We start from the raw sequence: 18,828 nt of genomic DNA, 5'->3' as shown, positions 1-18,828 counted from the left end.
ATTTATACTAATCTTCTTTCGAATAAATGAATTTTCATAATAAAAATGTTCTATTTCAACGTAGCGAATAACTATGGGAAATTTGTAATTCATGTAGAATCATTATAAATATCAAAACTTATTACGTTTCTAAGGAAAAAAAATCCTTGATTTGGACGACCTACTTAATCATGTCAAGTATAGGACACAGAAAGCTACAACGTCATTTTTTGCGTCCTCATGTTCACCAGTATTATAAAGCTACACTGAAGTTATCCCTTAATCCATTAACTGAATTGTTTATAATTTTTAACAGTACAATGTTTAGTGAAGATCATAGCATTTTCATAGGTATCAGATCTCGACTTGGTCTTAGTTAGATCACCACTGGGATCTTGAAGGCACTAGACACTGTTTCGTCCCAGTATGGGATTCCTAAGTAGTGCACATGCACGACCCCACATCAGGGAATCGAATCCAAGACCTTTCTCCAATGTCTAACTTTTAGACCATCAAGCAGGTATCTATTTGTCTCATTCTGAACACTTCAAAATATTGGACGACAATCTTCCATTCCGCACTCTCGACATGGTTAAACTGCACTGTTTATAATTTATTCAGAAGGTTGAAATCCTGAAACGTATTTCTGAAATCCCCTTATTTTACACAACATTGGAATTAAAATTCATCTAAGTAGATGTTATGTGATTTTAACTTTTTTCCAGCACTGTTTACATGTTTCTATTGCTTTAAAAATGAAAATTAAACAACTGAAACAAATTCATAACATTTGAAGAATGGTAAAGATTGGATCACGGCAAGATCTCACAACTAGTTTAGTTAAGGTACAACGTGAGTGCACCTGTGCCATGTCTCTAACCATCGAGGATCCCAACCAGGTAGTCTACACCTACCTTGTTTTGGCTCTAACTTTTTTCCAACCTACTCCTACACCATAAAACATCGCACGCCGAGGAAGTCGGTTGTTGGGCATATGTAACACGCGTCCCAGCCATCTCAGCTGATGAATTCTCACTACTTCATCAGTTGGTTTGCAATCCTTACCTAATATCCGTTCGCTAGCAACTACAGTACTTACTCGTTGGTCCCAGGATATACGAGCAATGCTTCGAAGATACCTATGAACGAATACTAGTAACCTACGAACATCCTTTACTCTTACCGGCGATGTTTCACAGCCAATAAAGTAGGACGGAACAAACTGCTGCACAGCAGACTCGTCCTTTAGTTGGTAGACGGATATCTCACCTACGCCATAAATGATGTAAGTTGAAAAAAGCTAGTCGGGCCTTCTGTATCCGTGCTGAGATCTCGTCACACCAGACCGCAAAGGTTGATGAAACTCCCAAGTGAAGCAGTCGACACGCTCAACTACTTCACTCCCTATCGTTAGTTCAGTTGTCGATGCAACCCAATCCTGAAGCAACATTTTACAAATAATAATAATAGTAATCCAAGGTTCGATTTTATAGACATATAGAAATCACTTCAATCTTTCATTAAAAATTACACCTTATTGTCAATGAATCTATTAAAAAGCCCACAATATCACTTAATAATTGAGTGTATTTCATTAGTAAACTTTTATATACCTGCAACTTTTTCCATCATCACCTTTTCTTTCTTCCTTCTTCTTCTTCTTCTTCTTCATAGATTGCCAGTGGTATGGCTTATTTAGAAAAGGAGCATTATATTCATCGTGATTTAGCCGCAAGAAATATACTTGTCGGTGAAAATAATTCAGTGAAAGTTGCTGATTTTGGATTAGCTCGAATTATTGATAGTGGAAATGAAACATATACAGCTAAACAAGTAGTTTATTATTAAATGATTGAATATTTTAGTTTTTATTTAAAAGAAAAAAACTTTTTTATTAATTTCCATGAATTCTCATTCAGAAAATCGAAAAGTTAAACACAACCAAGTCTAATAGTTCAGTAGTGTTAATATCTTGAATAATTGGCTTTATAAGTCAATTGAATCTAGGAAACCATGGAAAACCTGGAAGCACTGGGAGGCCGTCCCATCCTACTACGGGACTCTTCCTTGGCAGTGCGCATCCACGATCCCGCACCGCGAGATTCGAACCCAGAACCTATCAATCTCGCGCGTGAACGCTTAACCTCTGAACTGCTGAGCCGTCCGGCATCTAATGGTGTTAATGTCGGACTTCCACCATTGTCTTCAGTGAGTTACTATCTCACTGGTCACAACTTCTCACTAGAACTCCAGGAAATACCTCTTGGAGACAGTCACTAGTAAGCATATTATGATTATAACCAGATAGGGTTTCTGTGGAGATTGTAGTAATTTAATAATATCATTAAGTTTTTATTATAATTAATACACATATTTAGTTAGTTTACACTAGAATATCCACAAATTACCAGTGTATAGATTCACGAAATGGTTATACAAGGTTTACTTGTAATTATACTTCAACGTAGCAGACAAACTCCAAGTGATTTATTTCAATCACTAGAACGTACTTGTCTAAATTTGGTTTTAGTTTATTGAGATCATGAACCGATCGATGTTAGACCATCGTTGGAAACCTGGAATCACTGGATGGCCATTTCGTCCTATTGTGGAGCTAATCCATGTCGGGTAGAAACAGGTATCTACCTCAGTACAATGGAAGATGGTCGCGCAATTTCATGGATTGGCTGATGTTAGACACTAACACCATTGAATACCGGCTCAGTGGTCCAGTAGGTTAAGCGTTCGCACGCGAGACTGAAGGCCCTGGGTTGGAATCCCGCGAGGCAGGATCGTAGATGCGCGAAACGGCCCTCCAATGCTTCGAGGTTTTTAGTTGTGGTTTAACATCAATCGGTTCATAATCTCAATCAAAAACTTAATAATCTCCACAACCCCTATACTGGTTTTATTTTAGTTCACTAATTAAGTTGCATAGAAACTATGCGTTAAGAAACATGATCATGGATATTATTTACTATTAAAGTATACAAGGGGTAAAGATGCCTATTACTTATATATCATTTTAATTTAAACTGATGACGTAACTTTATTTTCTTTCATTTCCTTTTTCTCTTTTTAATATTAGGGCGCTAAATTTCCTATAAAATGGACTGCACCAGAAGCTGCATTAATGGGTAGATTTACAATTAAATCAGATGTATGGTCATTTGGTATTGTTATATATGAAATTATTACTTATGGACAAGTACCATTTCCATCAATGAATAATACAGAAACATTACAACAAGTAGAAAATGGTTATCGTATGCCATGTCCATTAAATTGTCCTAATTCTATATATGAAATAATGTTAAATACATGGGATGCTAAACCAGAATGTAGACCAACATTTGCTTTTTTATGTAATTATTTTGAAGATTATTTTACATCATCTGAATTATCATATCGTCCAGCTGATAATACTAATAATATTGATAATGTTGATGAAAATGCTGATGATGATATTCGAATGTTTCATTGTAATAATATAAATGATCATGATTATCGTCAAAATAAACATCATTTAGAGAAACGTAAATTAAATTCAACTTTATTAAGTCAAGATACAACTATCCTATATGATCAACGTAATAATAATAATACGAATACGAATACGAATAATAAACAAAATGAACATTCTCCATCGCATCATTTCAATGAGAGTTTAATGACAACACAACAATTATCAAATTCATCACATATTTGTACAGTTCAAATATGTTAATCATCTAATGTTTGTATATATATACCACACACACACACACACACACACACACACACACACACACACACAATACAAGATTTAAAATAGTTTACAACTCATTCATTCATCCTTTCATTGTTTCATTTGAATTAGTTCCCTTCTGTTTCTCTTCTTCTTTCAATTTAAACAAATAATCATTATGTATTCAACTTTTAACTGAAGTTTTCTTTTGGACATTTGAAAGTGCCTTGTATTCTTATTGACTTTTACTTACTTACTTACTTATTATTAAACAACAGTCATTCATTATCATCAAAATAAACTTGATTGTTTACTGATTTTTAATTCATTGAACTTTGATCCAGGGCCTAAACAACATTACAAAGGGAAACGCTTTCCCCCTCTCTCTCTCTCTCTCAATATATATATATATATATATATATATATATATATTCTTTCCTATTATGAATTCTTTTTTTTTTAAAAAAGAGGAAAAAAAGGTCCCATCTCCCGGTGTTTGTTTATACAACTGTACAAATGAGGATAATCATACAACTATAGTAATAATAACAACAACAACAAACAAAACATGTTTTACACCCGTTTCATCATACATAATTCAAATTGAATTTCTTTTAAACGTTATTCACTAGATAATTTAGAGATAAAAACTTTTTTAATGAATATAAAGTAAACTAATTTTTTTCTTTCTTCATTGATTTACTCCTTTTTCTTTTAATTGTAGTAGTAACTATGCAAGAAACTTTAAATATTGGAAATCAATATTTCCTTTATATCAATATTCATTATCTTTGATTATATATATGCGCTCATTTCTTTGTTTTTTTTCTTCTTCTCCACATCATGACAATTGCATTTTTTTTTGTTTTTTTGGAAATGTCCCTTCATCATGATACATTCGTTTCTGATTTTTCTCCATTTAAAGGTTAGAAGTTGAATATTGTCTGTTAATAGGGATATGCTTTACTTGTTGCCTAATTATAGAAAATTTTCTTTTCTTTTTTATATTTTTTTAAAAAGTGAATAAAATTCATACAATGAACAATGTTAGAAAGATTGTCTTTCTATACTTGGATGATACATTGACCGTTTCAATGAATCATTTCAACAACTTCTTTGTTCGTTTCTTTTTCTCTTTTGTTTCTGATGAATTTTTTTTAGTTACAGATGATAATCATTCAATTCAAATAGGTTTACTTTTCATTTCAATACCAACTTGATAATAATTATGATGATATCTATTTGTATAACTTAGTAGGATTTTCCATTTCATTTATGCATTACATTTAATAAACATGTTGTACTATTGATAGATTGTTTGGATCCCTTTTACTTCGTCTACTTCTTCATCTCTTACTCTCATATCTTTTGATGGTCATTTTCTTTTTTAGTGTCTTGTCTTTTTTTTATTGATTTAAATTAGATAATACAAAAGAGAAGATGACAACATCAACAACAACCTCAGGATGAAATAATGATTGATAAGAAAAAGAAAATGTGTCATTGTCGTATGTATTTGTTATTGTCTTTTCTTTTCTATCCTTAACTAAATAGTTGAATAGGGGGATCTTAAATAATTCATTGAAATCAGTTCAGCGTAACAACCATAAATTCACTTGATTAGGTTAGTAGTGCTTTTTAAATTTATTCAAACAATCGAACTATACAATACTTTTATGTTAAAATGCAGTTTTTCAACAGCTACAATGGTCTTTAGTGCTGTTAAAGGTATGAGGGTAGTTATCACTTCCCGGTTGCCCACATCGTAGAAGGGTTCTTCTGGAGGTACCTGAAGAAGCTGGGTTAGAGGTGGTTTTAATGACCTGACAGAGTGACTGCAGTGCCCAAGGGACAACTGCTTGAGCCCGATCACACACGACCTTTTCGTGGGTAGTTCTCGTGTTAGCTCCGTACTTGTTGAGGCCTTACCGCCAGAGACGGATATCTGTGGGATATGGCGAGACGTGTATCTTTACGGTCGACCTATCTAACCAAACCCCTCCTTGTGAGACGGCAGCATCCTTGTCATGCTGGTTGTCTGAAGGACACAGCTTACTGCCACCACACCTCTACAATCAACAGTACGACTTCGGACCCTGGGTTTGCGGTGTTTAGTCTTACCGTTCCTCAACTGGCACGTTAGAACCTTGAGGAACAAATGTTCCAGGCAGTATAGCTCGATTAGTTCATCACGATAGGCAAGCCCGACCACGACATCAAGGTAGCAAGAACGGTCGGCTTTATTCAATATAATATTTTTGGTACAATATAGAATCCTCAGCACAAGGTATTTCAGTAAGTTACCTTTTCTTATTTCCTGATCGATCCTTTCCATAAATATTGAGCTGATCACCAGTTAGATGTTAGCAGTTCAGTCTTTGTTGATACATAAGCACACTGTGAGGTTTGCCCCGATATACCCATTTTATCATAGGTTTCTAATAGAACAAATGGTTTGCTATTGGCTGAGAAATTCATAAAGCGTGTTCTGTTCTACTCGGGACTTGTCAGCTAGATTTACTTCACTATCATTAATAGATCTTTCCGCCTTTTGCTTTTAACGCCTGTCGCATTATCAACTAGTCTACACAGCCGTCCACTTGTGAAACAGGTATTATACTTACATGAATATTTAGGGCGGAAGGTACAGGGTACGAGTCCCAAAGTGCGAAAGTCAATACTGGGAATGTAGGTAGGTCCAGCTAGCCAGTCACAAATAAGCGGAAACATGGGTCCTGGTTTACACTGCTCACCACAATCTATCCATTCTGTTTGATTCAATGTATGCTAAGACAGTATAACAAACTCATTAAAAAAGGCCTTACTAGTAAGTAATGAGCATAATTAGTGATGTTTAATAAACCTCACCCATCTTTACTGGACTGTAATACCAACATTTTAAGATAAAGTGACATCTACCATTAATAAATGAAAAAAGAACGTATGCGGACTAGTCCCTGTTGCCCGATGCTATCAAAATAATGTATGGTATGATTGAAACAACTATTATTGTACAAAGTATACAAATAATTCAGGTTTGTAAAGAAATTAAACAAATTTATATTCTTTTGCTTCGAGTACTCCTGGTTGATTTAATACTTGAATTTGACATAATTGAGTGTTTTGTTTTGCTGAGGTTCGATTTCTTTTTTTTATTTCGCTTTGGTAGTTTGGATAATACAATATCAGTTAACATTTTAAATGCCTTTTGGACTTTTTGGACATCATACTGATCCGAAAGAATCTTGGAAAGATAAGTACAATATCTTTCAACATCCATTGCTAAACCTTCTTCATAAGTCATTTGTTCATATTGCTTGGATTTGAGGAAAGGGCACTTTGGTGAATGACTTTTATGCTCTTTGTCTGGATCATCCTGAAAACAAAAAAAATGAAAGCATAAGTATCGTAAGCAAAAGTGGAATTCCAACAGGATATGTTCTGAGCATCAAGCCCAGAACTAATTAAAGAACTTAACTAAGGACATATTGAGATTGTATGATAGATTTGATACTTTTAATGAAAAACAACAGGCATAAAATCATCCAAACAAGAGTAAGTGTTGGACTACATAACTGATATCTCGAGTGAATAGCCTACTTTATCTGAATATTCAGCAGAGCTTAATGGTTTAGGTGCTCGAATTTCAGCCATTATGGTCTGGATTAAGGCCCCACACTAAATACCTCGGTTTGGGCAATCTTGTGGTATTGCTAGCCCTTACGTTTAGCGTGGCTTATACCCGGAGTACCTAGTAAATGAATTAGTTTGTTTTTTTAGTTATCTGAATAATTATGAATCTATGCATTTAACTTTCTCTTATTCTCATGGGGTGATGGGATTAGAAGTCATAGGAGTAAATAATTTTATATCTCATCCAACACCTTAAGCAATTCCGCAAAGCCGAGATATAGCTTCTAACCACGTAGCTACTCAATTCATGGAAATAGAAATCTGTAATTTATTAAGTTTATTAAGGCATTCAGAAAGTAGCGTCGGTAGTCGATGAATAAGGAGGAAACTTCATTGAAATGACTATAACTGTGAGATGTATATTTTCACTGCATTCTATTCATTCCACTTTACTTTAAGTCTACTCTATGAACCCTTTCATAAAAGATAATAATTTCAGTCAGTCAGCTACAACGTAGAAGCAGGCACATATGTGCATCGGTCCAGGTTGCCATACCGCATCAGCACAACAAGATGAACACCGGATTCATAGCAGTGGTTAGGTCAAAGGTAGTAATATATAAGAGAAAGATTGCATATAGAGATATAGTACAAGAAGAACGAATTGGTTCGTAGAAAGAAAGATATGAAGCGATTTTAATCTCTTAGTTTAAGGGAAGACAGGGAGTGTATACACCGACGCCATTGTGATCGATTCTGAGCCATGTCACCAAGAGTCTCCAACCATTGGTTACGATAGTCACGCGGACCCCAACCAAGTAGTCTGCATCTACCAACATGGCTCAGACTAGAAGTTAGTGACTTCAAACACTGATGCCACGTTTTGGTTTGGCCGCCCCTAACTTTCTTCCAACCATTTCCAATACCGGATAGCATTGCACGTCGTGGTAATCGGTGTTCAGGCATACGTAACACGTGGCCCAACCATCTCAGTCGATGAAGATTCATAACCTCATCAACTGATTTACCATCATTCCCTAATACCCTGCGTCTAACCTCACTATTACTTACCCGGTGATCCCAGCAGACGCCAGCAATATTTCTAAGGCATCTGTGGTCAAATACTAATAGCTTACGAGTGTCTTCTACTCTTAATGGCCATGTTTCGCTGCCGTAAATTAAAACAGAACGGACTGCCGCGCAGTATACTCGTCCTTTTATTGATAGACGGATATCTCGCCTTCGCCATAGGTGACGCAAGTTAGCAAAAGCCAATCGAGCTTTTCGAATCCGTGCTGAGATTTCGTCCGATACCAACCCATTAGGGCTGGTCAGACTTCCAAGATAAGTGAAGTTGTCAACGCGTTCAACTACTTCACTCCCTATCCTTAGTTCAGGTGTTAACGCAGACCAGTCCTGAAGCAACAACTTGCATTTAGAGGGAGAGAAGCGCATTCCAAACATTCTGGCATTGTTGCTTAGTGCTACCAAAAGACTCTGCATTTTGTCAGCGTCTTCACCAAACAGGACTATGTCATCTGCATATTCTAAGTCGATAAGTGGACCTCCTGGATGGAGATCAATACCCGAGAACTCAGTCGACGAGAAAGTTATTTCCATCAGTAGATCTATAATGAAGTTAAACAAAAATGGGGAAAGTGGACAGCCTTGATGGACACCACTTGAGGTTGCAAAAGTAGATGACAGTTCGCCATAAGCTCTGACTCGACTAGTAGTGTTCGAGTAAAGAGCCTTTACAAGGTTTATGTACTTCTGGGGTACGCCTTTCAATGACAGACACTACCACAGAATCTCGCGGTCTACCGAGTCGAATGTTACTTTTAAGTCGAGAAAGACCACCATTGTCGGACGCATACTTATGCCTGTGTTCTAGAACCTGACGAATGGTGAATATGTGGTCGATGCAGCCACGAACAGGTCTAAAGCCAGCTTGGTTCTCTCGTGTTTGCAGTTCACGAGTCTTAGTTAGGCGTCTGATAATTATCGAGGCTAGTATTTTAGATATTATATTAGTTAAACTAATCCCTCTGTGGTTGTCACAGGATGATTTTGACCCTTTCTTATATATTGGGACGATAAGTGACTGTGACCAGTTAGATGGAATAACGTCTAACTCCCAGATTTTAGCTAAAATATTAGTCAACCTAATCGCTAAAATTGGACCACCATCCTTAAAGACCTCTGGAGCCAATCCATCTGGACCAGCTGCTCTTCCTCGTTTCAGATTAACTATAGCCTTTTGAACTTCAGCAAGACTTGGGGGACCTACTTCAATGTTCCATTCACACTGTCTGGGAATGGAGGGTAGTTGTAGAGTAGCTGAAGGCCAGCTGAACTGTTCTCTGAAATGTTCCGCTCATCGTTCTAAACGCCTGGACTGGGAGCAGATGAGTGTATCGTCTTTTTCCGATATAATCTCACTTACACTTGACTTATTAATTCCAGTTTCTTTTATTAGTCTGTAAAGCTGTCTTGTGTTCCCTATAGTCGCCGCCTTTTCCATCTCTTTTGCTTTCGTTGCCCACCACTGCTCACGGTCGTTTCTTAGACTTTTTCTTAACCTAGATCTGATTTGTTGTCGCTCTTCATCGTGTTCAGAACCTGATGGGACGAGTTTGCGAGAATCCATCAGTGTGATAGACTTTGAAGAAATCCACTGGTTCTTTGAAACTCTTTGGTTTAAGTCGCTAATAGATGTCACTGCTGCTTCCACAGCTGCTTGTATTTCATTCCAAGCAACATCTGGGTCAGCCTCGTCTTCAGAACTACCTAAGTGTGACCTCAGTTGTTCCTGGAACCTACTTTTGGTTTCCTCGCTACTCAGTTCGGTTCTAATGGGTCTTTTTACTGTGGCTTTTTTGCGTCCAGTAAGGCGCAAGCAGATGCGTGCCCGTATTAGGGCGTGGTCGGAGTCCAAGCAGGTACTCCAGAACGAGCGACAATCTTGTACCGACCCTCTCCAACGATGACTGATGGCAATATGGTCTATTTGAGTCCATCTTTGGTTTGGTGCAGGCGGTCGCCACGTTAGACGATGTCTCTCCTTATGCTTAGAATTTGTGTTTGCTAAAAATAAACGATTGTCTGAGCACAGTTGCAGCAGACGATCACCATTATCTGTTCGCTGTGCCGGAATGCTAAAATATCCACCTAAATGCCTTTCTGTTTGGTTTAAGCTACCTATCTGAGCATTAAAGTCACTCCCTACGAGTACTATGTCTGAGCGTTTAGCTTTCTGAAGTTCGGACAGCTTTCTGTAAAATTCATCTTTCACATCATCTGAGCTGCAGTCAGTGGGAGCGTAGGCAGAAACGACGAAAAGGCAACGACGTGTGTCCCTATCCTTCCGAGTTTGTACGGAGCCGTTTAGCCGAACAGCACATAAACGACTGTTGACGGGGATCCACTCTAGCAGTGCTTGTTCCGCCCTCATGCTTAGTGCTATGCCTACACCTGCCAGTCCACGAGAACTGGCCATCGGGTCACCAGATACACGTAGGGTGTATCTCGTTGGCTCTCCGTTTTGCCGAGGTGAGGTCAAGTGAATGACCACACTGGAATCCTGTATGCGTGTTTCGGAGACACAGCATACATCAATGGAAAGAGACTCTAGGGTTTTAGCCAAGGAAGCCTGCTGACCGATTTGACATAGAGTGCGTACGTTGAAAGCTCCAATGTGTAGTTTGGAGCGAGGTTTCAGTAGACCTGGGACAGAGTTTTGAGCACTAGAATCGTTGGCTATGGTGACACTTGAGGAGGAAGCCGAAGGAGGAAGTTTAGGGTTGAAAGTCGATGTAGGAGGAATAATAGGAATACAGTGGTCTTGGGTGCTGTTAGAGGTATGAGGGCGGTTATCACTTCCCGGTTGCCCACACCGAGGAAGGGTTCTTCTGGAGGTACCTGAAAAGGAAATTGGATTAGAGGCGGTCTCAGTGACCTGAGAGCGTGACCGCAGTGCCCAAGGGACAACTGCTTGAGGCCGGTCGCGCACGGCCTTTTCGTGGGAGGTTTTTGACGTGTTAGCTCCGTTCTTCAAAGGGCCTTACCGCCGGAGACGGAAATCCGTGAGGTAAGGTGAGGTGCGCATTTTTAGGGTCGACCTTTTCTAACCCCACCCCTCCTTGTGGGAAGGCAGCATCGCTGTCATGCTGGTTGTCTGAAGGAAACACCTTACTGCTGTCACACCTCTGTACAGTCAGCAGTACGACTTCGCCTTCGGACCTTGGGTTTGTTGCTTTTAGTCTTACCGCTCTTCAACCGACCTGTCTGACATGGTAGGACCTTGAGGAACGGTTGTTCCAGCCAGTATAGCTCGGTTGCTTCATCACGATAGGCAAGCCCGACCACCACGTCAAGGTAGCAACAACGGTCGGGAAATGAAAATTTCTCCTATGCCAAAGCTCGTCTTTTCATTTCTGGGTAACTAAGCACTACGACTTTTGTTGGAAGGAAGCTGCCAACAAACGTAAGTGAACATCACAGAAGTGCATAACTGTTCCCATTATTATTACAAACACAAGGTACATTTATTTGCATCTCATAAAATAAATGTGAACAAGCACCTAATTCTTTAAATAGCCGCTTCTGAGTAACAAATGAACCTTAAACTAATATAAATAATAAAAATTCGGGAACCTTAGAACACATTTTATTTGAATTTGGGAAAAGCAGGCAACACGAATTCACATCGATGAAGATACTGTTATTCATAACTTTTCCAACGGTTAGCGTGACTCTTAAATTATTAAATACTGTTGAAGAATCTATCACTCTTATTTCCATCAGCTCACCACATTACATAAAATGAAACATAAAGATACAGGAGTAGTTTAAGGCTACACAATGGTACAATCTACGGCATATTTTCGTGAACGTGCAAAAATCAACTACAAAAACTAGCAACAATAAAAACACAACCGTCCGTATTAATAAGAACTTGTAAACGTCGTGAGACGTTCATAAAATTCAGATAGAGTGAAACATTTTGAATTTCATAAATTACTTGAAACAAAGTCTTGGTAGCCCAATCCGGAAGAAATGTTAACTTACATCAGGTTCCCATCCTTCTAATTCTTTCATGCAAACAAAACATTGTGTAGTGGTTGGATTGTTTGGATTCGGTCGGTAGAACCCAGACTTGGCCATTTTCTCAGCTGTACAAAGGGAATTCCCATCATAAGGCCAGTTACTTAAAGTACTTAATCTATATGAGTAAATGGAAAGACGAAATCTGTCGATCAGAGTACTGACTGGCATCTAAAAGAGCAGGCAGAAAAAATAATTAGACGAAACCCATATGAGATTTTAATGAAGCAAACATGCAACAATAATTACCGTCTGGCTAGTATCCAAAACAGCTTAACATTGATTATTTAAAACTATTTTCAAGAACGTTTCTTGTGCTCAAGAGGAAATAATTAGAAGAACGGGAGCCAGGTATAATGTTAATCACCGGCAAAACTTCAAAAGCCGTCAACTTATTTTAGGAATTGTAAAGGACCAGAACACGTCAGATGAAAGTCGGCGATCTTGGACTAACAAAGAATTTCACTCTAAGAGATTCTGAACTAAACGTGTTTTCCTGGAGGCTACATTTAGAAAAACTCGTGTTTGCATCAAGTGACATATTCATTTCAGCGATTCTCATTTGCAAAGTAACTGTCAAGTGTCGACTATGAACACAATGAAACCTACATAAAAGCCCTGCATAAACAAAACACCAGAACTAAAATAATTCCATGCGTTCAAGAGCATAAAGACTTAGGAGTAGTATTAAGTCATGATTTAAAAACAACTACGCATTGCAAAGCAGCCGCTGTCAAAGGTTTTCGTGCGTTATGGTCACTTCGCCGAGCGTTCAAATCTTTTGACGAGGAAATGTTTCAAATTTTATATCCCATATATGTAAGACCACATTTAGAGCCCGTGTCTGGTAAAGGGTACTAACTCCCTTGAACGTGTCCAGCGTGTGGGAACGAAATTAGTGAAGGGTCTTTCTAGACTCCCTTACGATGAGCGTTTAAAACGCCTAAATCTTTTCCCCTTGTCGTATCGTAGGACACGAGGTGACCTTATACTGGCATTTCGTATCTTTAATTATGATTTGGGTGTTAATATGTCTTATCTTTTTGCTCCCTCTAGCACTAATAATCTCCGAGGTCATAGCAAGAAGGTTCATAAACCACGATCTAATAAACTTAAAGTGTGGTCCCGTTTTTCTCATCGAGTAGTCAATCATTGGAACGCCTTACCCGAACAAGGGGTATCAGCCCCATCAGTGAATACTTTCAAGGAGAAGCTGGACCTTCACTGTAAAGCAATGTGTCAGGATTAACACAGGTTCATCAACCTACTATCCTTATTACTGAAGACTGAGGTTTCTATTGAAACACTAAAAAATAATTTGCAGGAACTGATGACTAACTTTGAATGAATACATTGAAATTATCTATATTTAATGTCTTATATGACCGCAGTATAGCTCTTTTGAAACTATATCGTTTGTCCCAATTATGAATTAAGGGGAAACAAGTTTGATGGACTACTATGAAATATTACCAACCGTGGGACCCCATGGAATAAGAGATACAACACGAAATAACTTAAAAATTACAAACATCATGAAATACATATGAACAGTGTAAATGTCAGTCATTTCTAAGCTTGCGTCTAACCTGAAGTTGCATTGTGTGCTAAGACGGGTGTAAATTGTGTCAGGAATGGGCGAAAAAAGAAATTAGCCGACTCGTAAGGCACATATAATATCCTCACATTTTGGTAATGATTTCAATAGAAGACTAGCAACAACACAAACGTTCGATCACGACAATACATACAGCCGAAACTGTAGCGCGCTATCCAAAATTCGATTTCAGACAGCTTCCAATATCCAATACCTATGTTGCAGCTTGTATGAACCGATTGATTGCTTTGTGCTCGCTTATTGTTGTTTTGGGACGATTCTAGATATCTGGTTGTGTTTAATGGATTGCTGTCTAGCCACTAAACTGCACTGCTTCTACTCAGCTTTTAGTTGTAGATGAATTTGTATATCTTTAATTTCGAGTGCGTCCACCTCAGGATGGTAGGATATTTGGATACCAGCAGATATCACAGTACCAGATGGGAGAAACTCTAATGAGAAAAGTGAAAGCGAATATAGGTGTTCTTTTGCCGATGTGTAATCCTTAGGCAGTAGCCTCAAGGAGTGTGTTGATAATGTCCCGACATTATGCTCATGTTTGGGTAGCTCGTCGTACTTAATATGTTGTAATGTATTATCAGGTTATCTCTTGTTCTCTTGTAGCTCGGACGGAGTAATCCTTGGTGTTGTTGTCTAACACCCATGAGATTCATGGTTAAGCCCCGTCACCCACTTAGTTGACTGTCTCACACGTCAACCAGCATTGAACTTCTAAGGTCTGTGGCGAGCCATGGAACTGCCCTGTAAGGGTCGTACTTGGCATGCTGATGTTTAGGAATGAATTTCTAGGATTTTCAGATAATTGTATTTGGCCAAACCTTATGTGTAATATATTAATTATTGCCAGTGTTACTTAATCTTTTTTTGCATTAGAACGTGTGGAGGTTCGGTATGTTCCCTCAATCAAGAACTTCTTGTCGTTCACACTGAAGCAGCACCAGGATGATTCCGTCACCTTTGTTAGTTCGGTATGTGTAGTGTTGTGGTTTTGAAGTGACTATTAATGTATATTTGCACTACACTTCGTATTTTGTGTGCCCTGTTGAATTGGAAAATTGCAAGCTCGCTTCTTTATCTGTGAAGTCGAACGATAGCCATGTTTCAATGAGGACTATGATCGTCACGTGATTTTGATTTCTCCTAGTTTGTCTCTTATTCTCCTAAAGTTGCTTTCGGGACACTCGGTGGTTTGTTTCATAGTCTGGTGCTTCTATACAGAGGTAACGATCATCTGGTTCGTAGGCAGATTGTTGTTTAACGTATGTTGGGCAGTTGAGTTCGAAATGATCGCTGTAGGCTTTCCTCTATGTAGCTTGTTCAATTAAAGATACCGTATTATCTGTGTTCCATACTATGTGTTGTTAGTTAGGGTCAATCGAGACCGAGGTGTGTTGACTGTGATCTTGTGTTGTTGATCTAGATCGACGTTCACAGCACTTCACATTACTGGAGAAGTCGAGTTGAATGAAGCATGAAGAGCCTCATTTAGGTCCTCACGTATTCTGAAATTCACAGCCACTAGACGTGGAAACCTAATGGCTGTGAGGTGTAACAGACGAAGTAGCTCTCACACCCTAATAATCGTGGTGGTTTGAATGCTTGCGATACGTAATAATCACTGCCACCTTCCCATATCGTGTTCGTGAGCACCATTCCGAAAGCTTTGTGCAAGCTCAGGCACTCTTCGTAAAACCATGCTGGTTGGTTCATGGATGCTTGCTAATCTTCTGGTCGCATCTCTTACGGACCACAGTTTTTCATATCTAACTCGTATTTGGAGGACCACTTAACCTATGGTGACAGAAAAATGTCTTTATAATGTTGCCTTAAGTAAAGATGGTTTATATTCTACTATCATTCGGTCCTTATACAAGCGGCATAGTTTTACTTAAGTGATAAACTTTTTAGCATTGCACAGTATTTTCTCACTGTTCTTCATCGAAGTTTGCCCTACATTCTAACAGGCTACTCCTCAGCACTTGGACATTAGATATAGCCAAGGAGCCTTGTCCAATACTTTTGTCTTCCACTTGTTGCGATTTCGGTGCTATGCTATATCCGTTTTTCCTCCTGTTTCTCACTCACTGCTTCTCACCGTTAACAGATACTGGGATACTAGTAACAGTCGGTAAACACATCATGGTATGTGCTTGAGTTTTCACTTCCGTAGTCGCGTGTCTGTTTGAGCCAGTGTTTAACGATTTGGATATCCAGTTGGGGTTCAATACGGCTGACACAAATCGAACCTTCTCATTTTCTTTTATCAGTTCAGTTAATGTGCCTTTTCTGCACCGTTGATAAACGTACCAGTGTAATGAACGAACATACAAGTGGGGACAACCAAATGTATTAGAGCACAAAAATTACAGAATCTCATGATAAAATATAAGAACTACACATCGAATAATTCGATCGCAAAATTTCGTCTTTCACATCCTGTATGTTTCTTCCAAGTCATAATCCCTTTGTACTTCCATTTCTGCTTCCTCTTCGAGTTGATCTAAGCCTGCTGACAAGGTTTCCGACTGATGTTATATACTACTTATACCTGTCGACATAAGTAGCGCGCAACAAGTTAGAACAGCGAACGAGTGTGATTTGACTTTAACCTGTAGTTTTCATAGTTGCTGTTGTATCTCAGAGACAATGAATCCAGACACTACTGAAATTATATCGAAATGCTGAGCCGATGATTTCGGCAAGAAACGAGCATGAGATAGAATGATCGTTATTTTCCCCCTGTAGTCTGCATCTTGAGCTGTTTGTGACGCCCTCGAATTTCACTCCATACAAGATTTTAAGGCTTCTAAGAGCTTATATACCAAACTCCGTAAATCCGGCACTATACTTATAAGTAATCAGATATTTTTATTCTAGATCTTTAAATAAGCCTTTTTTAGATGGGGAAGGACTTTTTCGATTGCTGGACTGAAAGTATTCAACAGACGCCAACATTCCTGTCGTAAGTTTTCCAAGACAATTCTTGCTTAATGACAAATATTCCAAATGAAATTCGCAAGGTAGACCGGCAGATAAAGCAAAATCTGAAAACACTGATACAGATCCTTGACCAATCTAACTACGATTTATTCTACATATACTCAACATATTCCCAACAAGTAAAAACCTACCGCTCATTTAGATGGAGATATTTATTCGATGAAGTTCAGAAGTAGAAAATAGTTGACCTAGAAAGGTGTCTACAAGCAGAAAGACATCTACTTTCATCAACAGATTGCTTAAAATGGAATGACTGTTTATCTACACCCAATTTTCCCCAGTAAGTGTGGATTGAGTGACTTCTTTTTGAAGGACTTTTTATTACTACAAATGTATTTATAGTATTACCTTAAGTCTATTTATGTTTAAATGAGTTTTGACCTGGCTCCTATAAAGCTTTCTGAGTGTCTAGTAGGACGGACGATGTTTATGTTAGATTCTTAGTCAGTTGTCTTAGATTCAGTATTTGGTTGGAAAAAAATATAGGAACCGACTCACGGCAACGGACATTCGGTATGACTTACATCTCCAGCTTATTTTTACAAACATATGGTTCCCGACCCTATCTGACATGCTGGGAAGATAATAGATAATTTGCACACATGCATATGCTACGGAAGTCATTTTATTCGAAGAATGTTCTGGAATCGCTTGGGGGCGTAATCAACCCGAAGTACATGTAGATGCCACAAGTAGTCGGAGTTTGACAACGCCCTTACCAGTAACACATTTTATAATCGAAATGTGCCAACCTAGTCACATCAGGAGTCAGAAAAGAAGAGGTTCGGAGATACACTTGATAGGTTATCGATGTATTGGGAATGGACTAATTTAAGCTGACTAGCGGTTGTAAGGGATGTGGAGCACAGCGTACCCACTGGTGCAGATGCGTGACCAAGCGTATTGAGGTGATTCCGGTTAAACTTATGCGGCCAGAATCAAATGTCGAAAACTTACAGAGCTATTGATTTCCGGAATTCATTTACCGCTACATGCATTCAGACATAAATGCTTAGAAGCACACATTCTTACCGTAAATATTTTGAACCGTTTAAAGCGAAACAAATTGTAATTCACTTATGTCATGTAATAAGATGGGAACCGGGTGTGATTTCTGGGACTATGATTATTATAGGCTAAGTTATATAAACTAACGGACTGATAGATCTAATTTACAAGTTTACGCACCGTGATGTGGCTATCTTATTTATGTATCCCAACCTCGAAGTCATGCTTGTCCATACTGATTCGCCTATCCATGATAGTTAGCGGTATTGATTTATAAAAAGCTTAAGCGAGTGTACTCGAACTTGACGGCACAATAATATATTTAATATAAATTCATAGTAGATCCAGAGTTAGATCAAACTGTTACGTCCATACCATGTTGACAATATTCATTTGAGGTTTGTTTCTGAGTGAGAAGTAAATCTTTGTCAGCCTTATGTAGGTTTTTCCATTTTAATCCACTATGAGGACTGAAACTGTCAGCTTTACATAAACGGAGATAGAGAATTCGGGTGCGAATCGTGGAAGAAATGATTTACTTTAGGCCATGTTTTGATCCGATAGTATGCTTGGTCTCGGGTCTTAAGTTGATTGTATTGACTAAAACTAACAAGGCCAGCATCAGCACCATATACTTATAAAGCTATTTATTTTAGGGAGTTATTCACCGCCACGGAACTTATTAGCTCAATATTAAAAGATTGATAAGATATAAGATTACTGAGAACACGAACATATTTAATTGTCTATAGAGGTA

The 18,828-nt window shown here is 38.3% G+C and overlaps 2 protein-coding genes across 3 annotated transcripts in view; one reads left to right on the top strand and one right to left on the bottom strand.

Moving 5' to 3' along the window:
- MS3_00008738 (uncharacterized protein) overlaps nt 1-3,706 on the top strand; it is a gene marked incomplete at its 3' end in the record, with an annotated part of 47,694 nt that extends 43,988 nt beyond the window's left edge. The window contains exons 6-7 of the mRNA XM_035729670.2: nt 1,654-1,812; nt 3,068-3,706. Coding sequence (XP_035586351.1) covers nt 1,654-1,812; nt 3,068-3,706 — 798 coding nt within the window. The remainder of the gene's footprint in view (nt 1-1,653; nt 1,813-3,067) is intronic.
- Nucleotides 3,707-3,727: 21 nt separating this feature from the next.
- On the bottom strand, nt 3,728-14,337 carry METTL14_2 (N6-adenosine-methyltransferase subunit mettl14; the record flags this gene model as incomplete). 2 transcript variants are annotated; one of them, XM_051217078.1, is made up of 3 exons in its annotated part: nt 3,728-7,082; nt 12,410-12,616; nt 14,035-14,337. In XM_051217078.1, 3 exons carry the CDS (start codon nt 14,044-14,046, stop codon nt 6,765-6,767), a joined length of 537 nt encoding a protein of 178 aa, XP_051065716.1. In that variant the 3' UTR covers nt 3,728-6,764. The 2 variants fall into 2 exon arrangements, with proteins under 2 accessions (XP_051065716.1, XP_012797254.1); XM_012941800.2 differs by lacking the exon at nt 14,035-14,337 and adding an exon at nt 13,923-14,015.
- Nucleotides 14,338-18,828: the final 4,491 nt, after the last annotated feature.

Source organism: Schistosoma haematobium, chromosome 6 (genome assembly GCF_000699445.3).
Source record: "Schistosoma haematobium chromosome 6, whole genome shotgun sequence".
In the NCBI taxonomy this organism is placed as follows: Eukaryota; Metazoa; Platyhelminthes; class Trematoda; order Strigeidida; family Schistosomatidae; genus Schistosoma; species Schistosoma haematobium.
Note: the sequence above shows the minus strand (reverse complement) of the source record. Positions and strands in the feature narration are given on the sequence as shown.